General features: G+C 39.0%; 1 protein-coding gene across 1 annotated transcript in view; it reads left to right on the top strand.

The window, feature by feature from the left end:
* The window catches only part of eys (eyes shut homolog), a 142,327-nt gene that overhangs the window by 81,935 nt on the left and 35,188 nt on the right, over window positions 1-25,204 (top strand). The window contains exons 34-40 of the mRNA XM_041049698.1: window positions 4,101-4,291; window positions 4,399-4,490; window positions 6,926-7,076; window positions 7,229-7,341; window positions 7,867-8,096; window positions 15,061-15,222; window positions 24,707-24,857. Coding sequence (XP_040905632.1) covers window positions 4,101-4,291; window positions 4,399-4,490; window positions 6,926-7,076; window positions 7,229-7,341; window positions 7,867-8,096; window positions 15,061-15,222; window positions 24,707-24,857 — 1,090 coding nt within the window. The remainder of the gene's footprint in view (window positions 1-4,100; window positions 4,292-4,398; window positions 4,491-6,925; window positions 7,077-7,228; window positions 7,342-7,866; window positions 8,097-15,060; window positions 15,223-24,706; window positions 24,858-25,204) is intronic.

Here is a 25,204-nt window from a genome sequence, read left to right as displayed (position 1 = left end):
AAGATGGTCCAGTTCTTTTTTTTTTTTTTTTTCAATAAATTACAACCCTATCTTCCTTTGTCCTTCCTACCAAACATATTTGCTGCACAAGGTTTGCCAGTTTTGAATGAGAGGAGACTCCCACTGAGCTGGTACTCCAAATGTTATCTTAGAACCTTTGGAACATAGCAGACAATAATATATTAGGTTTGATTGAGAGATTGTCATAGTTTGTGCAGCTGTGGTGAAAAAAAAAAAAAAAAAAAAAACCTGTTAAAACCTAGTTTTGTATTGCCCACTAGCGTGAGAGTGATAAGTCCAGTCATTATTTGGGGCTATATCCTTTAACACTCAAATGACAGACACAGAACACACTATGTTATACATTATTGGTATTGGATTCAGTCATCTTTGTCAGAGAAAGATTTCAGAGCACTGGGCAGATTGTTACTCCTTGACAGATGAGGTCTGTCTACCTTTGAAACAGTTCACAGAGCTGTAAAACAGACCTATTGAACACAGACGAGCTTGAACCAATTCAGCGCGACACTCTGAAAATCACTGTGGGCCAAACATAATGGAGTCCTCCCTGCTGCACCTGATCCAGCCCTCATCCAGTGCATATTGCATCGCTGTTGAGAGGCTTAAATTTACACACAAGACACTAGTAAGGAAAAACAAACCCCAGCATCTACCCACCGAAACATCTCTTTACTCTTTTACACATAACTGCATAATCAAAGTAAATACGTTTTAAAGTAAGAGGACCTAGAAACTCATGAGTTTATCTAACTAGGTCACCATCTAAACACATGCAGTGCCCTTGGTGCTGCTTGAAATAGACTTAGACAGTGCTCCTTTAAACCTAAGACTGCTCTGCAACCTTTGAAACTTACCAAGTCAATGGGAATTTAAACATTGGGGAGGCAGTTAATAGGATACACTGACAATGGAGGATTCAGTTTCTTAAAAAAACAGAACCTGGGAATTTGGTCAGAATCTTGACTTTCTTTTTTTTTCTATTTTTTTAATAAATTAATTTTGATGTAAAAAAAAAAAAATAGATTCAGTTCTGTTCAGTAGCAAATGTGTATTCCACGCATGGAGATGATTGTCTTCTGGGTTTCTCTGGGTTTTTTCTTTTTCATCACTGTACATGCCGTGCTGAGCTCCACAGTGTTTTAGCTCTACAATATGAGAGCTGATGGGAATCTGGAAAGCACACTTCTGGTGGAGGGAGGCTTACTGCAGCTAAGCCACGATTTGGTTGACTCTCCTTGGAGTGATCACTGCAGCACAGGTGAAGCTGTTATCTTTTGCTGCCACGTGTAGCAGAAATGAAATGACTTAAGCTCCTCAAAAATCTACTTGATGACTAAGAAGTTAGCCCGAGGCTCGTTTCGAACATGCAGCACATGTTTTGGGTCACTCACCTTGTTAACCTCCAGTTTAACATGCATGCATTTGTTCTGTGTAGCACTAGTTTATGTTAGCATGTTTTGTTTTGAGTTTTTTTAATAGTTTGTTTATGATTGAGTTGGCAGTACCTGATTAGTGTGCCTGTAACAATTTTGATATATTCAGTGACACAAATTTGCTAGTGAGTCATAATGGCATTTGCATGATGTGCACAGTATTGCATATTCATGAGCAAAAGGCTGGGTGAGATGAAAAAAAAAAAAAAAAAGCTGTGTCTAAATTTGTCATTTTCAGCTGCAGTTTATGGCCCGTGTGCTCCTGTACAGTAACTGTCAGTTCAGTGTGTTGGAGTAATTTCATCAGTTATTTTTAAAACCAGACAACAAAGATATAATTAGACACTAGATTTGAAAAAAAAAATGTCGTATTATATTTAGGATCTGAGTTCTCTGTGTACATCAGCAGTATAATAATATTCAACTAAATCTTCTTACGTTGCATAGCTTGAATATAAGACATTTTTCTGCCATTTTTGGTGGGTACAGAATGACCTTTTGCCTTCCTCCAGGGCTCTGAAATTACAAGGGGTCCAAGAATGGTTCTCAGCAGTATTTTATCTCTGTCCTGTGACAAGTTCAATCAGTCAGTCTATTACCTTTCCCAATAAATCAGGGACAAAACAGGACTTACATCCTGGCTTTTTAAAAATAAATGGGACATTAAGTCTAAATCAATTAAATTTCGCCGTCCAAAGTCCGTCCTCATATTAATTGATCTTAAGTTCACATTTCTCCAAATATATTTTTCTAGTGGGATATCTTGTGCTTTAACCTGTCTGACATCCCCACGCTCTCTGTGCTGTAACATTGCGCTCCACCTCTTGACGTTACATTAAATATGACTCATATCAATTTTCTCACCTCTTTTATGGACATGTATTAAGACTGGACCTAATTATATCTGATCTGAGAGATTTATATGAAGGAATATTCCCACTGAGACAACTTGAAACTAGAAAATCTTTTCAACAGAGAACAGAGGTGACAAACTCCTTGGTCAGCATTATGTTAACGGTTAAAAAAAATACTGATACTGTGCATAAGAACATAAAGAAAAGTAAAAATAAATAAGATACACTTTATATTGTACACATTCACAATTTTGATTTAGTCCAACTGGCTACTTGAGATTTCTGGATGAAAAATCTGGTGTGAGAATGTAAGGTCTTGGTAAAAACAGGAGACCTTTGAAGGCGAGACTATAGCTAACTGCTAATGAGGCATGATACTGCCTCCTGGCAGCAGCCTCAGACTGCATCAAAGACTACATCAGACTAAACAAGGCTTTAAAATTAATGAATAGCTTTGTCTCTGAGGGGTAATTTTCCATCATCAGCATTGGCAAACCCCATTGTCAGGAGTGAAGCCGAAGACAGCACAGCATTGTTGCTGTGTGCATTTATCCTCATTAATTCACAGATCACAGTGGGTCTGCTCCTGATAATTCTTACTTTTTCTTTTTTGTCAGGGGATTTTCCTCAGGGTATTGGTCATATTGCTCTCCAGAGAAAATGGGGGGGTATTTAGGTTAGCTTGTTTGCCAAATGCCCTGAGGGGCCCACTGTCAGATCAAAGAAGGTCTGGCCTATTAGGACTTGACATGTAACAAATATTGATAAAGGTCTCACTTGCTGCTGCCCAATTAATCATGGCAACAACTTTAAAGGAGCTTTGCTGATTTCTCTAGTGCAATAATGTTTTTTTTTTCTCAGATAAGAACAGACAGAGCATGAGACAGGTGCATCCAGGAGTGATTTTCATTTTAACAGGCTCTCCTGTTTGACTTCTCTGCAACAAATTGCACTACTTCCTTCAAATGAGAAATATATTGAGCATGAGCACCCCTAATGCTTGCCTTCAATTGCAGTCTGAGTCAGTCTTTTAAGTTTGTCTGCGTCACTACCCCCAATAAGCTGGCGGGCAGTGGAACTTTTACTGAAATACCCTATAATTGCCCATTCTCATGGATGATATAAGCCAAGTTATTCCTCTATAAAATGAGGCATGTAATAAACGTATGAATACGTTCATTTTAGCCAAGACTCTTCTCTCGCCTAATATAGTGCCATTTGCATGCTTCACAGCATTTTGGCAACTAAGACTGTTTACAGTATGTCTGTACAGTGAGCAAAGGAAAAAACTGTGATGCTACCAAGAGCCCTTAAAGCCCTTTGTTCTGCTCTCAAAATAAGAACTATCTACTATTTGCTTCTGCTTCCCAAAATAAATCACCCTGCATTGTGCACTAGTCTCTTTAAGCTGTATCCCATCTATGTTGCTATGTTATTTGGTGGATACGGGTCACATTTACATTTTATCCAGCAAGTATGTGCAAACGTGAAGTGACAAAACCAGAAAGTCTATATTCAAGCCTCCGTGGTAACAAGCATCAGTCCTGCTGAGGTGTCCTGAGCCGAACTGAATCTTTAATAATACTGAGGGTGCTGTTCTGTATCCCACTCTGTGCACTGACCTCCCTGTGGAGGAAGTGAGAGAAAAGTTGAATACTTCTTTCAGGGATCAATAGAAAATCTCAGCAGAATTTACACTAAAGATGCATAAACTGCAGGCTGCCTTGCTTTTCTTTACCCTTTCCCCCCATTTCACCTTTCTGTTTTTTTTCCTCTCTTTCTCTTTTCCTAGATTCAAGCTATGTTCAGTACTTTGGGAATTCATACCTTGAGTTTAAGGGTATTTACCTGAGCACACTCAACAATATTACCTTGAGATTCCAAACCCAAGTGGCCCAGGGAACTATATTTTATGTGGACCAAGGGCCTGCTAATGGTGATTTCTTTTTCATGAAACTCTTCATTTTGGATGGAATCTTACAGGTAAAGCTCCAGTGAAATAATTATGCGTGATTGTTTGTTAGGTTAAAATACTGTGTTTGCCTTTGAAATACGTTTTTTAATTTTAAACTCTGTCTCAAATGTTTCAGTATGCGTTTTGCTGTAATGAAGACGAAGACGTTACACAGATCAGTACATTCATTCGTGTTGATGACGGCATGGTTCACATTGTCAATATCAGGTATGTTCTTTTTGTCATCTGTCTGGGTGTGAACACTCAGATCTGTGTTTTAATTTACAGAGTGTATTAACATTGACATAACCCCACATGCAGTGTGTTATGTATCTGCTTCAGGCACGAATTGACGAAATAAAAAAGATGCACATTCACAATGATAAGCCACTTACAGTAGGTCTTAGTAATATACAAATGTTCAAATACTGTTAGAACCTCAGGTGGTATTAACTTCCTTAGTTATTCACGCATTTCAAGTGTGGCAGAATTGTTTTCATAGATCTGTAACTAATACCAGGAGAACACACGTAACACATGCAGAAATCACCAGACTGAGAACTTAGATTTTATTACAAATGGGCAAATGGGCTTACATTTTAAAGAACTAAAGCAAACGTCAGAATGCGCCTATTAAAATGCATTAGTGATCACTGACCATGTTTTATTGGCTGTTCTAAAGTCTTCATTTGCAGTTTTTCATTACGAAAAGATTAACAAGCAAGAGCTGAGCACAAAATCAATGTTTAAATGATTTAAAGTGAAGCTGTGGCCCCTTTAGTTATATTGTCCCTAAGCCCATGTGCAATCTGGCTGCCAGCCTTTTCCATTATATTCTGACATGAGAAAGATTGTGGTTTGGTTTCGAGAGTTTATTATGTATGAACTGGAAGCTGAAACAAAGCGGCTAATGTTGAACTCGTATCAAATCAGTTTACTTTGCATTTAAGGAAAGAGTATAATAAGTTTTTAACATTGCACAAAAAGGCCGTTTTATCTTTTTTTTAGCAGACTTTCTGTTTGGAGATAATAATTTGCAAAACACTGTTCTTTTTTCTTAGACTAATCTGATAGGATAAGATTGAAAGGCTGAGACAGAAATAAATTAAGGTTCTGTGAAGAATTTTAAAAGAGATGAACACAGATAAAAGGTACTGAAGGTGATAATGAACATGCCGTTCCAAAGGTGAGCACATTATTTCTTGTTGAAACCAAGCTGAGTGGGAAGGTTGCATGTTTCTTTGCAGAAAGCTGCACTGCCCTAAATATGCAAGTGCATCCAGAAAGGCCAATCAGGTTTAAGGGGCTACAAGGCACCACACCTGTTTTTTTTTTTCCTGCAAGAAAAATACAACAGCAGTACGAATCAATCATAATGTTCTGTACCAACCCCTTAGAGACATTGCAAGAAAGAGAGCTGTCATAACTAGAGGGTTGGGAGTATAGAAAAATGGTTTCTGGTGTCACAAAGCAAATTCTTTGTAATTGTCTGATGGCCGAGTCCGTCCATCTTTGTCTGATTTGACCCAGAGCTACAACACCATGGCCATCCTCAACGTCACCGCCTAACTCATTATAGACTTTTAATATATCTTCCCGTCAAAGACGCTTTTCAATATGTTAAATAGAAACCCAGTGGGGCTGACTTCTCAAGGACAGTGAGCACAGTGCCCTCTGGCTGCTGGCCAGGCCGCTCTGGCAGACTGCTTCTAAATTAACCGCTTCTCCACGCTGGCTCTAGAGGAAGGACTTATGCAGCTCGGAGTTAGTGCCCCGAGTGTTTAGCCGGCATATGCAACAGCCTGCAAAGTACAGGCTTAACAAATCAGACTTGATTGCTTCATGGACCTCCTAACTTCCGCTCGGGGAACAAGGGGTGTCAGGAGACACTGGAGAGGAGACTGTGCATCTGTGGCCTGAGTACCCTCAAGCTGCAGATGGTTAGTCCAGAATCTGCACTTAGGTAATTATCTTCTCTCCCCTGTTGTTTCAAAATGGAGAATTGGTTTTTGAAATCTATGAATGGCTGTGGGGTGGGTCCAGAATAGTTGTGTTAAGGCTCATAAGACACTTAGAAAAAAACAAAAAGGGAGTTCAGCAGTAGCACCACAGAAAAGGATTGTGATTAATGAATCTATCAGCGGAGTAAACAAAACAATTATACACATTTACCACAGTTTTTAAATCTCCGAGACATCCGATAATTCACCCTGCTTCTCAGGCAGCAATTAGCAACATGGCCAAGTGTTTATTTATAACTACATTTTTTAATGTCAGAACACATATTAAAATGTATCATTTAATATTAACCGCAAGAGGAAGTTGCCAGTCTCTATTGCAGCACATCATTTCATGCTGTATTATAACCGCAATAATAGTTTGGTTTAGTTTTAGAGTTGTCAAAGAAATCATGACAGCAGCAAAAAAAAAAAAAAAAAATCTTGAAAAAGTTCCTTCCTTTTTAACTTATAGGTGCATGTGCATTTTTTTTTTTCTCTTTTGTGCAACAAGTTTCTAAGAAAAGAGGACTGAGATGTGTGTGCTTACTTCAGAGTAATAACTGGCAGACCTCTTGGTACAACACACTATTTCTCTGAACACCAAATGACATGACATGTGGAAAACATTTCATTTAAACAACAAGTTTTCACACTCTTTCACAGACAACACCTGACCCCTTGTGAAGCAGAGCTGACTCTTTCTGGCTATGAGAAAATCAAAAGTTCAGCAAGTAATTACTGGTTGGGACACATGATACAAAGCACAAACCACGTCTTCACAGGTGGTCTCCCACAAAGGTATCTGCCCAATCAGGTAAGACTTACAAGTACCCGTTTGGTTTCTCTACTACCTACTGAAACCATGAGGTTCTGAAGGACATACAGAAAGCTTGCATGAATATTATGAATGATGCATTATAATAAAAAAAAAACTAATCAATGGTCTAAATTGTTTTTCCCCCTTAGAAAGCAAAACCTCTCCACAACTATACTGGCTGCATTGAAATAATTGAAATGAATAACCTGAAGAGCTTTTACACATCTGATGCAATTGCTGGCAGCAACATAGACCAGTGCAGGTAAAAAAAAAAAAAAAAAATCAATGGCTTCATGATGACCTTTTCTTTTGAATTTAATTTCCACTTGGCATTTGTTGTTTTTTTAAGAGTAAAACATTATTTTTATTTTTTCTGGGCATGCACACCCACACACACACACACACACAAAAAATCACCTAAGACAAATCTCCCCAACATAGTAACACACTTGCTAACACACGTGTGTTAGTATGGTGATACTTAGATCATTTTGTATAACACAAGCACCAGTAGTCACATTTTGCTTTGTCTGATGCGTAGGGAAAAATCCAGCCACATGTTGTGACAAATAACACTCGCATTCTCTTCTCTCTTCACTGGATTGTAGTAAAAAGTTGACAAAAGTTAACAAAAGTTGTTAAATTACTGCACTTATATCTACCTTACATTTAATGCGTAGGATTGACCGCACAGAAAACGAGTTAATATTTTTATCCTTAAAAACAAATAATTCTCATGTTAAATTGGATTTTTGGCTGTTTAAATGACTCTAACTTGATTTTACAGATTTACTTTGTACATCACAAGTTGGACAACTCAATCAGCCATCCCTGACGCAGTGAACACAACAATGGCGGCACCCACACAAACACCAAAACATCCTCTGCATGAACCTCAAGTTTGCCGTGACGGTTTCTGCCGCAACGGAGGAACATGTCATCAGCTGCAGCTGCTTGGTGGAGCTCTGCCTTCCTGTCACTGCCCTCTTCACTTTACTGGAACTTTTTGTGAGAAAGGTACGCTGGGAACTTTTTTGTTTTTACCTGACAGTGCTTCATAGTTTTTATACATAATATATAAAACACACACACACACGTACTCTCACTGAAGCAGTAAAAATCTTAAAAACCTACTGTACTGTGACCTCCACAATAGTGTCATCAAGAGCCAGCCAACAAATTGCATTGGTTAATATATGCTGAACCTCTTTGGCTAATAGGTTTCATCGTGAGGGAGAATAGAGTCAGCTGCATTAGGAATTTTGAGTGATGTGAATTATTCAGGATATGATTAATGAAATGAAAGCTCCATATAAGCAGCTTGAACCATCGCCGTGTGTCCATGTTCACCTCCAACGCTCGTTGAGAATGAGAATATGACCTTGCAGCACTTGCTCAACATTCAGCTACAGCTCTCGTCCCTGTCCCCCACCAAAAATATTTATTTTGAACCAACCACTCCAATACTAGACAGCAGGACCAGACATACATACTAAGGAGTTTTTTTTCCCTTCTCAGTGCACTTATGATGTAGCTGCTGACGTCTCTTTCTACCTCTCTTGCCGTGTGTGATATGCTCTGACAGTGAAGAAAACAGCATCCTGTATTTTGCTATTGTAGTCATTCTGTCAGCAGCAAAAGTAGTAACACTAGAGTTGTGAATTAATTGTGTGTGTGCTTGATAAGGCGAGCCAAGCTGCTCACATCTGACAGACATTTCAGATGCTGTGTTGTGATCATCACATTCACTCCCCTTCACTCTAGGTATAGTACAAGCTTAATCGTCCAACATGGATTAAATAGGTACTACTATTAAATATGTTTATAGTTAATTGTGTTAAATCTATGTAACTTCTAGTTTGCTAGGTAGGAGGATTTAGGTGCATTAAATGGCTGGTATGTAAATTATCTCACACTGTTTGCTAAACCCCTCCCCCAAGCCCTTATTGTCCAATCATAGCTTTGCATTCATAGCTCAGCACAGTGGGTCTGTCAATCTAAGCTGCAGTCATTAACATGTGCTGCTAATTTCTGTGCACAGTAGTAATAAATTATTTCTTTCAAGGCCAAGGGCAATATCATTACTAAGTAGTTTATGGGAATACATGCTACACTGAAAAAAATAAGAAGCCCTGTTTGTGATTTTTCCCCACAGTGTAGAACCTGAATAGATGAATACTGGACCCCAGCCACAGTTGCCCAGAAAAGCTTTATATTTGCCAAGCACACCACTTAGTCTTCATTGGAAAAGCCTTTCCTCATATAGAAGTGGATCTGATCTTACAATTCAAAAGAGTTTCTGGCCATTAAGTGCAGAATTAAGACAGTTTTACAAGAGTTGTGTTTTAATGTGTTTTTTGTGTTTTTAATGAGTCATCACAAAACACGAACACAAAAAGAATACTGGATGCAGCTTTTTTAGCCAACTTGTGGAGCTAACATTAGTTTGATTATCTAGTTAACAACAACTGATAAAACCTGCCAGCGACAATTGTCATTTCATTCTGCAAAATCCCTGGTTGTGGGTTTGAAAAAAGAAGCCTGCTCTAATGCTATCTCTGTCTGAAATTAAGTAATGTAATTAATTGCTTCAAAAATAGCTATACATTTTGAGGGGTAAATGTACTTCGTTATCACTGTAAATTGTACAGTATATGCCATGGGTGTGAATGGAAAGCTTGATGTAGCAACAGTAACTAAAGTGGGTGGGATATAGCGAACAGTTAATTACCAATATGAAAAAAAAGTCTGTGTTTGACTGAGTTTAAACTGTGGCCACCACATGTTATGTGCTGTACATTTTGGGCCTGGGGAATATTTCAAGTAATGGAATTCTTATTAGCATTACAACAGTTTTCAATAATAGATTGATTTTCACCTTCACAACCCTTGTACGTGAGTGGGGGTGATTGCATAATCTTGTATTTACAGAATACATGGAAATCTGACAGAATGCTGCTCAGAGCTAATGTTAACAGCCATTAACGTGGCTTGAGCAGCCCATGTGCATCTGACACCTTTATTTGACACCTCTGCCATGTGTTCTAAAAATGCTAATTTACAGGTGTTTAAGTAATCTACTGAAATGTTATTTGTCTCTCCAGGCGCTGTAACAAAAATGATGCTATTTTTAAGACTTCACTCCCATTTGTTTTTCCCGTGGGAGACAGCTACGTCGAGGAAAGCGATCCCCCCCCCCCACCCACCCCCCCGCTTACATGACAGAGGTGCTGCTTTGCTAAACCAATTAGTAAAGCTGCTTCGGCCAACTTCTAAACAGCCGGTAGAGAACAAGGAATATGATTCATTTGTTGATTCATTCACTCATTATTCATTTATTTCTTTCTCACCATTGTGGTGCTCAGGTTACAAAAAAAAAGGGGGGGTAAATAGTGTGCCACAAAATATGATCACATGTGACTGCAGCGCATTAGCCAGTTGCAAGTATTGCTTGTGTGTACTTAATGCTAACCTTACTAATTGAAAATGAACCCTGATAACCCAAAGATGCATAATAACCTATATGATGTGATAATGCATACATACAGTACATTGCCTCCATTCATACCTCTAAAATGAATCAGCTGTTGTGCTCGATTTGATGTCCACAAATTTGATGTACACAATTTGATGTGTAATTTAATTTTTACTTTTTTTCTTAAAATCAATCATAAAAAGTTGGGATTTACCTTCAGCCTTTTCCTTCCCTGACCATAAAGTAAGTTCCTGCTTATCCCTCAACTTGCCACACTCATAAACTTTTCCCTTAAATACCAGCAGTGGCCTTTTAGAGTCATTTCTGCTGAGTTTGAGGAATTGCTCTTCCTCAAAAGCAGTTCAGTCTCTCAGGAGTGCAATCTCATATGAGCACTCACCCAGTTATGTGCTTTGCAACGCTAGATCTGATAGCCTGCAGACAGAGTCCAGAGGCTGTTTACATGCTGACAAAGTCTGTGAATGTGTATTGCTACGGCAACTCTGCTGGGTGACAACCTTGTCCTCACATCTTGTTGAATTAAGTAATGGCCACAAGAGAAGAATAAGGCAAGTCACCCCTGCTAATTATAGATGTGTCATCCTGCCCAGTGACTAATGATGTGGACTTGTTTGTGTCCTAGATGAAATGCTAACATGTCATACAGCATGTATCTAAGATACAACTTCAGCTGTACGTTTGTCTCTGCAGCCTCTCACGTTTTCTTGAGGAAGGTCTAATCTGTTACTGATTTGATCAGTGTTAATAATACATGTTCCAATTTATTCTATAAATTGATTTCACTTGATATATAATGAAGAACATACAAAGGAACAATTAAAGGCTTTACAAGCTGAACAAGATATGACATCCTTACATCCTTGGATCAGATTGGGAAAAGTCTCACATACCACTACCTTTCTGGTAAATGCAGTTTACAGGAGTTCAATGATATGAACTCTGAATTTGCAGTATTATAAACATGCATGTTATATTTATTTATTCAGTTTGTTTATTTAACACAGCCATTGCAGATTAACATTGTTGTACAGGAAGAGGAAATGCAGCAGATGTAATGTGTAAGGTGTATATCTGAAGCTAACTTTGTGGCCACCACCAAAATCTTGATGTACATATATTTTATCTCAGTATTTCAATATTGTGCTACTTTATACTTCAACCCCACCTCATCTTAGAGGCAAATATTATATTTTTACTCCACTACTTTATCTGTCAGCTGTCACTACAGCAGATTATTGGTTTTCATACATTTAAACCATACATGTATTATGGAATATAACAAATTGCTATAGCTTAAACTACTTTGCCTCAGTAAAGGATCTGAATACTCTTTCCGCCACTTAGTGCATGTACTGCATGTGACCAATGGATCCCATATTCACTAGTCAGTGCGGGATTTAAAACTACAGCGGGGATTGGTAGCATTTTCATGCCCAGTAAAGCTTCAACCTTCCCTATGTAGCAAAAACCTCAGGTGTCACACTGTCAAATGTATTACTGAGAAAGATCTACACACCTTTCTCAGGTAGTATCACACTCAGTGTGTCTGCACACATCTGATATATCACACTATCACCTGAATCGCTACAGTGATATTTTTTTTCCCTCATTTTAGCCCATAAAAGCTGTCAATCCAAAACTTTCAGACTTACTTCTTAGTCAGATAGAGTTGGTATCTTATATGCAGTCTGTACATGAGAAGCTTGACATGTGACACGAACTGTAAGTCTTTCTTTTTATGTTTTAACCCTGGGGATGCACCCCTAGTAGGGTTTACCGTAATCCGGGCCAGTACCTGGTGGTGGAGTGAGTGTTTGATATCAAGTAGCCAACCATAAGACAGGTTTTGTCAAGATAAAGCCAGTTCATCTGAGCATGTCAGAGTTTTAAGCTATGATAAATTGTCTCTTCAAAGAAGACACAGTAGGTCGTAGACCTTGCCAAAGACATTCTGTCAAGTATGTAAGCATTCAATTGAAAGCTAAGTGATCACAAAAATTAGTTATGGAGTAAATGGCTGCAAGGTAAGGAAGTAAAGTATAAAAGACGAAACCAGTGAGGCAGGAAATTATTCAGACTTGGTCTGTATTGATCATGACCTCTTTCTATGGCTCATTACCTTACTTCTCGTATATTTGAAGCTGTGATGTAGGATGTTGGCCAGAAAGGAATAATAAAATGAAAGGTGAGAGCACAGTTTTGTCCCCCTTTATGTCTTTTCAACAACTTTTACCTTATCACGACATTGCACACTCTCTCTCTCTCTTTTAATGTGCCATTGTGGTTTGGTGAAATCTGTTTCAGTACATAGCTTTGCCTAATTGTTGCCTGTAAATTCTCCTTTTGATATTCTGGCTTTACCTTCTACAGTCTCATCTGACTCATCTGCTTTTTACACAATTAATGTATATTTTTAATTTGTGCGTTTATAACAATATTCAACAGTAACAGGAAGTATGTGATTCAATCTTATTACATTTGATGCATCATTTTTACAAATGTCATATTAAGAAATGTAAATTGCAGGTCATATTTTCATAGATGGGGACCAGAGAGAATCTTTTCTGTTGTGAGGAGAAATCCAAAAAGCAAACAAAATAAGACATTTTAGGGTGGAGAGCCTTTCTGCTGGTGTGTTTGACATTAATGGGATGAAGGGTTGCTGGCTTCCTCCTTTACCAGAACACTGGCTAGGTGCTGCCAGCTCTTTTTGTGGGCATCTAGAGTGTGCTTGCTGGAATTGCTGGTGCCTTTTAAAAATGAGCCAGCTCAATCTGCCTTACTCACAAATTGCCAACCAACATTACAGGATTGATTCATCATTTTCAGCCCAAGGAAACTGCTTCTTCCACAACAAAAGAAACACAGTTTTTATTTTCTCTTTGTAATTTGAAGTATCGGCTGTCATGTCTGCTCCACATAATTCTCCGCACAACTCGGAGGAGTCAGCCACTCTGATTGGTTGGGAAAAGAGCAAGAGTGGGAACGTGGCAGAGCACACAGGCAAAGATAACAGGATTATGACCATTTGAGAAATGGCATGACTAGAAACTCTTCTCGTTTGTTGGTCTGGTGACTGATCATTAAACCCGACCAAGTCGGCATGTTACTGGCACCCATGCCACTGAGCAGTCCTTACTGTCAAACCCTGCAATTCGCCTCGCTGATATTTTCACTTAGTATATAACTCGGCTCCTTTTCATAGCCTCGTTAAGGCCTTTTTTGTGATAGCCTGTTGATAAGAATGACTGATGCCCAGGAATTGCGTTGCCACAAATAAACCCACTAACACTGCACTAACTGTCCATGAGTGGTGTCTGACTCACTGATCAAACAGGCAACAGTAAATTATGAAACCGAGCAGCAGCCACCTTCTCCTCTTTGCTCTGACTAACCAGTAGAAGGCTGCAATACAGGGGATAGATATGATCACAAAAGTGTGCATTGTGCATTCCTCCTCTTCATTTTAAAGCTGTTCTGTGTAGTGGTGTGTTCCTTTGAGCTTGCACAGATTCCAAAAAAACTGATTCCAAATTTGTCAGTTTCACAGTGGAACAAGCCTTAACTTGATTGCACATAATCAGAAAATATGAACCTATACACCGAACTTTGACATTTAAGTGTTATAAATCCTAAATAAGACTACTGGATTAAGTTCTTCCTGCATGTACATGTTGCCACTAACTGAACATCAGTTTGTCCAGTGTCACTGTGAAGCCTATCATGGAAGCTTTAAGGCCTACTACTGTTCTTTATCAAATTTTGCAGTACTCTTTATTTTGCTTTTCTTTTACTTTCTTGTCTGTTCTAAATGTTGTCAATCATTCACACGTCTGCTTTGAAAATCCATTTGATCTACAACATCAAAGCCGAAAAAAGTGTGAGGAGCCATGAGAGGATATTCGTATCTCTCTTAAAATAAAATTTAAAAAAAAAAAGTAGTTTTTGAAACCCTACACATACTGTATATTATGAATTCCCCGCTGAGAATAAACTGCACTTTTCCTTGAGAGCTGGACTCTGAAAGCAGAATCCCTTGAGCTGAGGCTGGTGTGGCCTATTTTGAATTGACTGTCATGCACCTGAACAGCAAGCTATCCACCAGGTGTAAAGTGTCCTTTGTGTAAAAGCCAACAGATCATCACTGGCTTGTGGAGTTGATGACCTGAGTGGGTACCTCCTCCACCTCTCCTTAAAGTCATACCCCTTTGTCATCCAGTGGGAAATAACACACTAGCACATAGCCCTGACAGGGCCCTGCTGACTCTGCTCACGGGCAAGTTATCGGTGCTGGGAAGGCACACACCAGCCAATTCTTACCTTTCTATTAACTAACAGGAGCACTGTATAGCATTCATTTAGAAATAAGTGAAATTGTATTATATATTCAAGTACAAATGTTCTGAGGATTATCATGATTCTAATCACTTTTCACACTAAAATTAAATACATTTCTTTAATATCTCTCTCTCTCTCTCTTCCTAGATACCACAGTATATATCCCTTCATTTGATGGCACATCTTATTTGGAGCTGCGGCCACTTGCATTCCTTCTCCAGCCTTCTCCACCTGCAACTGTCAAGGACACTACTGGTATTCTCTACCTGACAGTAAAAGCAAGATCTGCACAGGGCACCATCCTCTACTGTGAGTACGATCTCTTTTTATTGCAAATGTTTAAAAGCAGTCTAACACCGTGAAAGCAAGTATAGATAAAGGCCAGAAAAATATGCATATCCAGACTTATTTGCCCTTGTGAGTGCACAAGGGTTGTCTTGTGTTTTTATAGCATACAGTGCAAGCTGTCATCTCCTAGTGCTTTAAATAATGGCGTTTTTAGTGGCTAATATGTGGCTGTGCCGTGTAAGAGGGATAAATGTGCATTTTAAAGAGGATTCTAGTCAGTGTCTGCCATACAACAGACGTACAGTAGATTATACTGTAAAAGCTGTTCTAAAAGGTCTAACTATACCAGACTAATCTAAATCCTCTCTGGAGTACATAAATGTAAATATTTAAAAGGCAAAAAAAAAAAATTAACTGGCATTAACACTGTATTGATTTTTTTTTCATTTCATACAATGAAATGAAAAAAAATCTGTGTTGTACCTTTAATAAGAAAGTAATCCAGGCATTCGTGTGAATATTGACAAACTAGGAATGCTCTGTGCTCCAGCACCAGCCACTAAAGGTCACCATGGAAGATGCTCCTGACATTTGTGAATGTTTGCAGTGTCAGGATGCATCACATTTTCTTTTTTCAAATACTTTATAGGAATAGTTAGTAGTATAGCAGAAGAGTAGTAGAATAGTCAGTGATGATCATTTTGAGAAATGTCTGCATTCGCTTTCTTGGCAGGAGTTAGATGAGAAGATGGACACGTCAGTGTCACCGCCAGGAACCGGTTAGTTTACCAATCTTTAATCCAGAGTTGGATTAAAGATTGGTTCAGCTAACCTGGTTCTGTCCAAAGGAAACAGATCCACTTCTAAAGCTCACTATTTTTGCTTAGCTAAGCTAACAAACAAGCTTCATATTCACTGTACAGACCTGAAAGTGGTATCAATGTTATCATCTCTCAACTCTTGACAAGAAAATAAACAAACATATTTCCCAAAATGTCAAGCTATTATATATAGTATTTGATATTATCTATGGATTGATGTTTTTAAAATATCCTTTCAGCAAACTGTGAGTGATTGGCAAAACAGATCCTATGATCAAGATATCTCCGGTGCAGCTACAGTTGAATTTACTTGCCAAAAAACAAATATGTGCTCTAAAACTCTGCTGTGATATAAGCCCCTCAGAGGAGAAGGACTAGTCTATACTGTATAATGCTGTCTAGACATGTTATGAATAAGGAACATTTTCTTGACTGGAAAACTTCCCCTCTTTTTACTGTTAAGCTTGTTATCACTATTAGTATTATTGGTCTCAACCTCTTCTGTCTTTGGTTCACTAATAAGGCAGAAATTATATGTTGGACTGTGTTTTGTTTATCGGCAGATGATTACACTGAGACACTGAAAATATAATACTGCGTCTGAGTGCTGGCAAACAGAGATGCTCAGCAGCGGTTATTTAAGGTGCCGTTGAAAAGGCAAGAAAAAAAACCAGAATGAAATGTGAACTGAACTGATCAAAGTTCAAGAAAATATTCACTTGTGTGGATTGCAGTTACACAAGAGTTGGATTAAAGTAACCGCCTCCGGCTTTGCAGTGTCATTTTCATAAAACATATGAGTTCTTATCAATATTAAAATATTATAAATATTATAAATCACTGGAATGATGTGAAGATTTTAGCTGATGGAGACGTCACTTGGGGACAGCAACATGAGATGTAACCTAAAAGCAAACAAAGAAATCCTCATAAGAGGGCAAGACCTGGTCTCTCACGTGGGGAGCGTGGATTGGGCTGACCCCTTATGTCAACCATGAGCTCTACATTGTGCGTCTGCCTCCTGCCAGCTCTTTTGTTCCCACACCTGCACACACGCACAGAGACACACTCCCTTTTGTTGCAGAATGAGATTTGGATAGGTAGGCCAGACAGCTCCTGAGTAGACCCTCATAACAATGGAGCATTGTTTTGTGAGGAGAGGAGTCGGTAGATCTGTGGTATTTTTTTAGAGGCTGAAAAAGCTGAGCCATGACAACTTTGTTCCCTTCATCCAGCTTTATGTGTATTATACATCTGTTTAAAGAATGTATGCATATATTAAGTACCAGCCAGCTTATGGGCGATGCCACTGCACAGTTGCCTTTAGCTGTGGGTCCTCTAACGACTCCAAAAAAGCATCCGACTGTGTGTCTCGGTGGACCGCCGTCTCAGCTCCTCGCTCTAAAAATCTGCAGCCACCTTGATCTTGTGAAGCTATCTCTGTCCCCGTGTGACACCACAGGAAGTCAGGGGCGACAACAAAACTGTAACCACCATGCACTGTGCGGTGTTCACGAGTGATTTACTCTGCACCAACCAGGGCACAGACATCACAACATTCATCTTTCTGGTGTAACCTAGATCAACCCCTTAATTATGATATTGTCTACAGGTTCATGGCCTTTCATTTATATTTGGTGACATTAAATATTTCATTAGACTGCAGGGTGCACCCACGCTTCCTCTCCTTTGATCAAAATGTGGATTTTCTGGGCTCCAATAACTGACAAAGCTTTGTGGTGAACAGGAAGTTCAAATGCAGATGTAAATGGTTGATGTGATGGTGATGTTGATGTGAAGCTTAATGACAACATTTAACTTTAATTCATTAAATACAATATTTTCTCTAATAGTTGATGCTGGCACCATCTGCATTTTTGAACATACACTACATCTGGGACAAAGAACAATGGTTTTCTGTTTCTAGATGCTTTAGTGTGAAAAGTTACTTAAAAAGGTTTTGGTAGTTTTACCATGAAACAGTCTAGTATTCCTTAGAGTAATGATAGCTAGACTTTTCTGTCTCTGAGCTGACACTGGCCTCCCATGATGGCAAGTGTTCCACCAAAGACTTAAATCTTTTTGTTTTTAAGGAGCCATTAATTAGCCACTTCTCAGAACCTAATAGGACTCTAAATGAGTGCCTTTTATAAGGTTGGTGCACTTGAAAGGTTAACCAGCTAAGTCTTAAATGTGCATAGACAATGGTAGTATTAAATTTAAGAAAAATATACAGTATCCTGTCCGACACAGGTGCCCAATTAAAGTGTTTCCAATTAGATGTAGAGGTTTTTCAATATATTAAAAGATACAATCATTTCTCCATTCAAATTTATATATATGTATGTGTTTGTGTGTCTGTTTGGTCTAAACTATTAATCATTTGTTGCTGAATTCAGTGGTTTGAGTTTTGGAAAGTTTAGGAGACATTATGCAAGAAATATTTGAAACTGTCAAATGACAGGTTTGTGAAGAGAGCGGCAGAATAATTGCAAAGCAAAGCTTTTACTATGCTACCCTGTACTTGAATTAATGCTTGTTTTGGGATGTGTTTGGAAAAACAGCACATTACATGAACAAAAAGAATACAGCTGTAGGCTGTAGGTTTTTCTGGCAGGTTTTTTTCCCCCCCAAAAAAAGCTTTTCAGTATTTGATTACTTGGATACCTGTACCTTTGTCAAAAGCAATGCACTTTGCTTATAAATACACCAAAGAAATGGTGCTCAGATAATGCAACTTGTTCCCATAGAAGTCTTATTAATACTTTTCATTTCCCTTCGGGAGCTGTTGACATGGTACAAACAACAAAAAACATTTTTTTTCTTTTTACCGCTGTATAATAGAGACACAGACATTTTCTGTATATTTCTGTGATAAAATGTGTTTTGTATTATTATTTGTGTTATTTTCTTTGGATATAAATAAAAAAACCACCACACTCAAGAACGGATATGAACACTGCTGTAAATGAGGAAACATAGTCACATTTTTAAGTGAGTTAATTCAGTTAATTTGGTATCCATCCTATTCTTTATTCTAAGTCAAATTTATAATATTTTACTGCTGCAACATGTGTAAGCCACAAAGCAGACTGTGAGCCTTGTCATGAAGCGAGATGAATGTTCAGAAAGCATATATAGAGGGCACAGCGCCTTTTATCTAGTAATGCTTCCTGGCTTATAGTGCACCATCTTTTTCACATCAGAGGATAGGAACTGAAAAGAAAACTCCAGAGATCAAACAGACAAAGTTAATCAGATGAGAACCAAAAGACATGCATTGAGATGCAGAGAATCTCTTCGCCAGACCTGCTCCTTATTCTCAGCTCCCCTTTTTACGCCTCTCCCTGAAGCAAACATGTGAGTCTCCCCTTGGACTTCAATTGTCAGCTGGAGAAGAGAAATACAAGGAGGTGGGGGTAGAGAGAGAGGGAGAGAGAGAGCAAGAGAAAGAACAGGTGACAGGCACTGACAAAAGGACGAACGCTCTGTTAGGCTTGGTGCAGAGTAACAGGGCCATGGGGACAGTGGGGAACAATATCCTTACAGAAGAAAAATAGAAAAATAAAAGATGGGGCAACATTGACATCTATAGCAAGTAATATTTGTCAACAAATGAGTTATGGCACTAAGTGGAAACAACTGGTTTGAAAGGGAGACAAAGGCTCATTGTTGCAGGAGGAAGTTTTGTCTGGGTGGTTTTTGTTGTCTTTGCTGCTGCATTCATTAGCTGCAGACAGTCTCTACTGAATCTGTGGTGTGGCAATAATGCAAATGATTATGTGCCAAGCATAATTATGTTTTTACTTGTCATTTGTCCACGCAAACATGATTTTTTTTTTCTTTTGTTTGTTTGTGGGGTTTTTTTTCTTTTTTGGGGGAGCAAGGGGGCGCTCTCTATTGTTTCAAAGTAGTTTTTTTAATACCAGATGTACAGAAAACAGACTTGACAAAGTTACAACAATAACATAATAGACATTTTTTTCTTGGCAAAGAATAGCCATAAGTTTGGTTTAACATTTCTGTAAATGTGAAATCGTGTGTTCACATGCAGTATATGTACAGTATGTTGGTGGTATTTTTGCCCATGGCGGCTTCACAGCCTCAGGTCTACACATTTCAATCTTTTCCAATATTCAAGGTGACTTCATTTGCTGCTGCTGCTCTGTTCCTACTAGCATAACAAACAACTTTCTGGAAATAAGCATCAAATGAAAGTATTAAACATTGCATCTTTGCTTGTTACCTCAAGTAACATTTCAAGTTTTTTTTTTCTTCTTTCAGACACAGAAGAGGAAATTCATGCACTGCTAAAAACAGTCCCTGACAGTCATAATATTTTTGCTGTATGACACCATGTTTGATGCATGTTTTCATTACATTGTCAAGGAAAAGTTCTCATCACATCTGAAAAATGTTTTAAAAGTTACACTACAAACAGAAGAGGATCAAAAGAAATTGTTAGAGACATCGAAGTCAGGGTTTGGATATAAAGCCTTGTTTCTTTGAATTAGCAGGAAACACTAGATGCCCTTATTTCAAGCCACAAAGACTTGGCTTGTAAGAGAAGAGCATGAGAAATTTTCAGTAACGTCATCTCTTACCAGCACAATATTTATCAGCCAAATATATGATTAAAAAAACAGAAAGACAAATTACTTCCCATTTACCCTGTAGAAACATCCCAAGAAGAAATTACATCTGTAACTAACAAGATGAATATTGAAATATCAAAGCACAACCACATGAAAAAAAATATCTGGTATTACTCATCAGCAACTTCATTGTGGTCCTCACACATGTAGGAGGACATGGGATACAAAAATAAAATGTGTGTTCTCCAGCTGCTCTCCTGAGCCCCGACCCTCTGCCGATGCAGTTTACAACAAGCGTTACATGAGGACATTCAAGCCCGTGAGCAAGCAAACTTTATTTTACACTCTAAGTCTACTTTTATGATGCCCATAAGTTTTGTTTTTGAGGTTTTTTTTTTGTGCCCTGTCACAGAGTTGTTTATTAAAAGAAATGTTTTAGCACTGAGTTATATAGCATTGACTCATAGTTAGTGGTTTTGGATTAAGCTGCATTATACTCAGAGAAGTTTCTAAAATTCTGCCCCCTAAAAAGGGAGGACAAAAAAAAAAATTAAGAAACACTTTTCAAAATAATGTGCTCCTTTAACTATGACCTCAGTAATGGACATGTAATTGAATTAACATATTTCCAATGTCAGTGTCAATGTTAAGCTTGGTAAGGGTAGAATTTATTGCAGGGCTGTTATATCAGACTGCAGTAGACTGTATGGCTGTATAACGACATAAATGTATAGCAGATTCATTCCAAAGGAAGTCAAATTTTTGAACTTTAAGTGTACACATATGCCAATGTTGTATACAAACAAATCAAAATAAAAACAGTTAAATACAATTGAAACAACAATCATGAAAACTAGAAAGACTGATGCATGGGAAATGAACTTTTTTGTGATGTTAAATCATTTGAGCATATTTGAATGCACCCTTACAGAATTGCAGTTGTTGAAAGCATGAAAACTAAAAGCTGCTTTGTCAGCCAAAAACCTTAAAGTCATGGTGGCCTTGTAATGACGTGCGTGTCAGCGATGTACTGTGGAACAAGGCCAAGCAGGGTGTTGCAGACAAAGATCATTTTCAAATCAGTTCTGAAATTAACAGGAAACCAATGCAGAGATCTCTGGACTGGGGAGACGTGATAAGATTTTCTCTTCCTTGTTAAAACAGCCCAGCATTTTGAATTAGCTGGAGACAGCCCATAGTCATTTTAGGTAGAGGAACAGAAATTGTTTACTGAGATGAGATAAGTGTGTTTTTCTGCATCTGCCTGTGACAAGAAGCCTCTTCTTGTCACAGGCAGACATATTCTCATAACAAAGCAGTTCTGGTAATGTTGCAAACATGACTCAGCATTAGCCGTTCCATCCAGGTTCCTGATCTGTGAGGTACTTTAAGAGAAATGTAAGTTAGATGAGAACTTGTCTTTTGCCCCTGAGGCTTTGCACCATTAACAGAATCAGTTGCCAGCCGTTGAGTTGACATCCATTTTTATGTCTCTAAGGGGACAGGAATGTGTACAAATAAGTACTGACAGCATAATTATCATAACAAACATGGTATCTCTGGATGATGTGGCCTGCTGACAGGGGACCTAGAATTGGTCCTTGGAGAACTTCACATACAAAGTCACCCTTTAAAGAAGGGAAATTGTCTCTTTATGTAGGATTTAAACTAACTAAATTCTTCTGGAAACTAGAACCATTATATATACACACACCTCCAATGAATAAGACTCTGGCTTCTTCCTTTGTTCCCTCTGCAGCTATTTTGTTAGGGTGTAAGAGTCAAGCCCTTCTGCACAGAACGGATGATGAAACAGTGGATTATCTGAGCAAGATATTCCTCTTGTGGTCAATTCGGCAACAGTGGTTAGTAATATGGCACTGTTAAGTGCATCCCTGTCGAGTCTTATGACAGGGAAGACCTCCAAGTCAGCTTAGAAAATGCATTATCAGAGTGCAGCATATTAAGCTAAGCATAGCCTCCCTCCGACAAAGAGATGGGGATTTTCTGGATGGCCTTCTTACCCCAGAGGAGCTGTTCGGAGCTTTCATATCAGTTGCCATGCAGCCTTGAAACAACAAGCTCAGCTTTTGTGCCATTTTCCTCTGGTGTCCAAATCCTCCACCCATGCCTGTACTTCACGAGAGATGGCACACATGCCAAGTCTTTTGAAGACATAAGATTGTCTCTGCAGCCCACACACCTCTGTCCAAGTCCTAGCCCAGTGATCTACACCAGCCCAGTTTCTGACAGTCCTGGCACAATTATTGTTGTCACTGAAATCCAAGGGGTCAACCCTGTTTGTGTGTTGCTCCTTCTCAGTGGCTCCCTATGGATTTGTGGCCCCCGTCACTCTCTTTTATTCGGCCGAAATGTGCCTTGTTGAAAGCACTGAAACATTTTAGGTCTCTCTAACAGGGCACCATTCCTGTGCTGTCCTCTGCCCTGTAACCATGTTTTTCTTGACGTTGGCACAAGAGTGGCAGGCTCTCTTTCTCTCTGTCTCCCTCAAAGAGCTGCATTCTCTATGTTGTTTGCCCTCTGCTTGTGTCTTCATAGACAGCGGTGTGGGACTGGTGTGCACTTTCTCTCCACCTCCATCCTGAAGGCCCTAGTAGCTTGTGTGGGAGGATTAATGCTGCCGCTGTCTCTTGCTCCCCCACTGCACTGTCTTGCTTGCAAGAGACTCTGTGCTAGCCTGGAAGAAACTCCCATTGTGCTGTAATGTGCTGCAGTCTGGGAAGTGGTGTATGTAATAATGGTGTCCTGGGGGACATATTACAGAAACTTCCTATCTTAAGTATGAAGTTAAAATAAGAAGAGTATAAGATAGTATAAGATTTTTCCCTGTTTGATATTACAGAAACAAATCCTAACTTAAGCTAGGATAGGAACTTTGACTTAGGAACTATTCATCTGTAATGGCTTTTTTTCTAAATCAGGTCCTAGCCCTAATTACCATGGTTACTAAACAGTGAAAATAGGATGTGCAAGTCAGGAAGTTTCTGTAATATGGTCCCTGGAGAAAAGCGAGACCCACCGCACTGACTTCCACGTGGTGAAGCTGTTTTTCCAGACACCCTTAGAATAGTCGAAGTGGGAAGAAGATGCAGAGCTTTACCACCATTCTTCTTGGCTTGTGACTGTCATGCTAATGTTTTAAAGCAAAACAAATCAATAGAAAAATCATGTATCTTATTGGATGCATTGCAGTGGCTTAGTGTAATGGTCTCATAGGAACCCAAGCCATGATTGGAACTGCAAGATCACAAAAAACACCTGGTGGCCTAGAGTGATCCATGGTGGAAGAAAGGAAGGCTGGTGAAAACTTCTCCTTATACTAGAGAATCTTTCTACACGGTTGCAGGTGGAAGTATCCAGTGGAAAGTAACTCTGTCCCTCAGTAAGAACCGATGGTTGTTCTCCAGACCATTTCAAAGTTGTTCTTCAAGCCCTTTGGGGAGTTTTCTCTCTGGTTATTATCTTCTTCTGTTATCTTGTTACGTTTCACTTGGCTAACATTGATTGACTTGTATACCATTTGGTCCATCCAAGCTGAATGCTTTCAGAAAAGTGTAGAATAGTATTGCATGGAGACAGAACCTGTGCCTTAGACCATTTAGAGTGAATCACGTCTGGGGCAGTTCAGTGTTATGAATAATTCTGAGAAGGAGGAAACATCTCACTGTTTGTGCCCTGTGTGTTTATTGGCACACACGGCCGTGGGAACTAGGTTCTTGCAAAACTCCTGTCTAAACAGAGGCAAACCTATTGGCTGTGCAATGGTATTTGTTGGCAGGAAGGAATCCTCTGTCGGATTTTCATGTGCCAGTTATTGATCACAGCAAGCATGGCCTTGTGGTCCACTCACTGACATTTATTAGGTTCTGCTTGCTGAGTATGTCCAAGTTCCTCTGCTTAACTTGGTACAATATACAGCAAACCTCACACACACCACATTTCCTCCAGCCAGTATCATGCAACTTAAGCCTGAAGTAATTTCATAAATACTGCAGCTTATACAGTGTATTGGATTTGCTAATACAGAAAAAGAGACTCTTTACTAACTACACTTTCTTACAATTACAGCTCAGGAGCAGAACTTTGGGGATCAGTTCCTTCATGTGTTTCTCCAAGATGGAACCCCGGTTGCTAGACTTGGCTGTGGTGGCGGTCATGTTTTGAGTGCAGCTGCAGGCCAGAACATCAACAATAACAGATGGATGCCAATCACAGTCCGGTATGATATGCATCTCCTTCTTTCCTCTCTATTCCCTAATATTATGTTGCCAAATTTATCATCCCTGTCTTAGAAATAGCACCGTTTGCAGTGAGTACTGAACGTGAAGAAAAGGAAGTAAATGGAGTAACAGCTCTCATGAATGTAGTACAGGAGTGCCAAGTGCCTATACAGTGTTTGGCCATGTTATTAAACCACTAAAGGCTGATGCTACAAACACTAAGATTGCTGAGTGTTGCACCTTTACAGGTGATCTCTCCACCATGAAAATCCAGTTTCACAAAAGCCTCAAAACTACTTGATGTAAAACATGAAAGCCATGTTTTTCAGAGAAAGAACACAAATAA

The sequence above is a fragment of the Toxotes jaculatrix genome, chromosome 11, assembly GCF_017976425.1.
Source record: "Toxotes jaculatrix isolate fToxJac2 chromosome 11, fToxJac2.pri, whole genome shotgun sequence".
Classification (NCBI taxonomy): domain Eukaryota; kingdom Metazoa; phylum Chordata; class Actinopteri; family Toxotidae; genus Toxotes; species Toxotes jaculatrix.
Note: the sequence above shows the minus strand (reverse complement) of the source record. Positions and strands in the feature narration are given on the sequence as shown.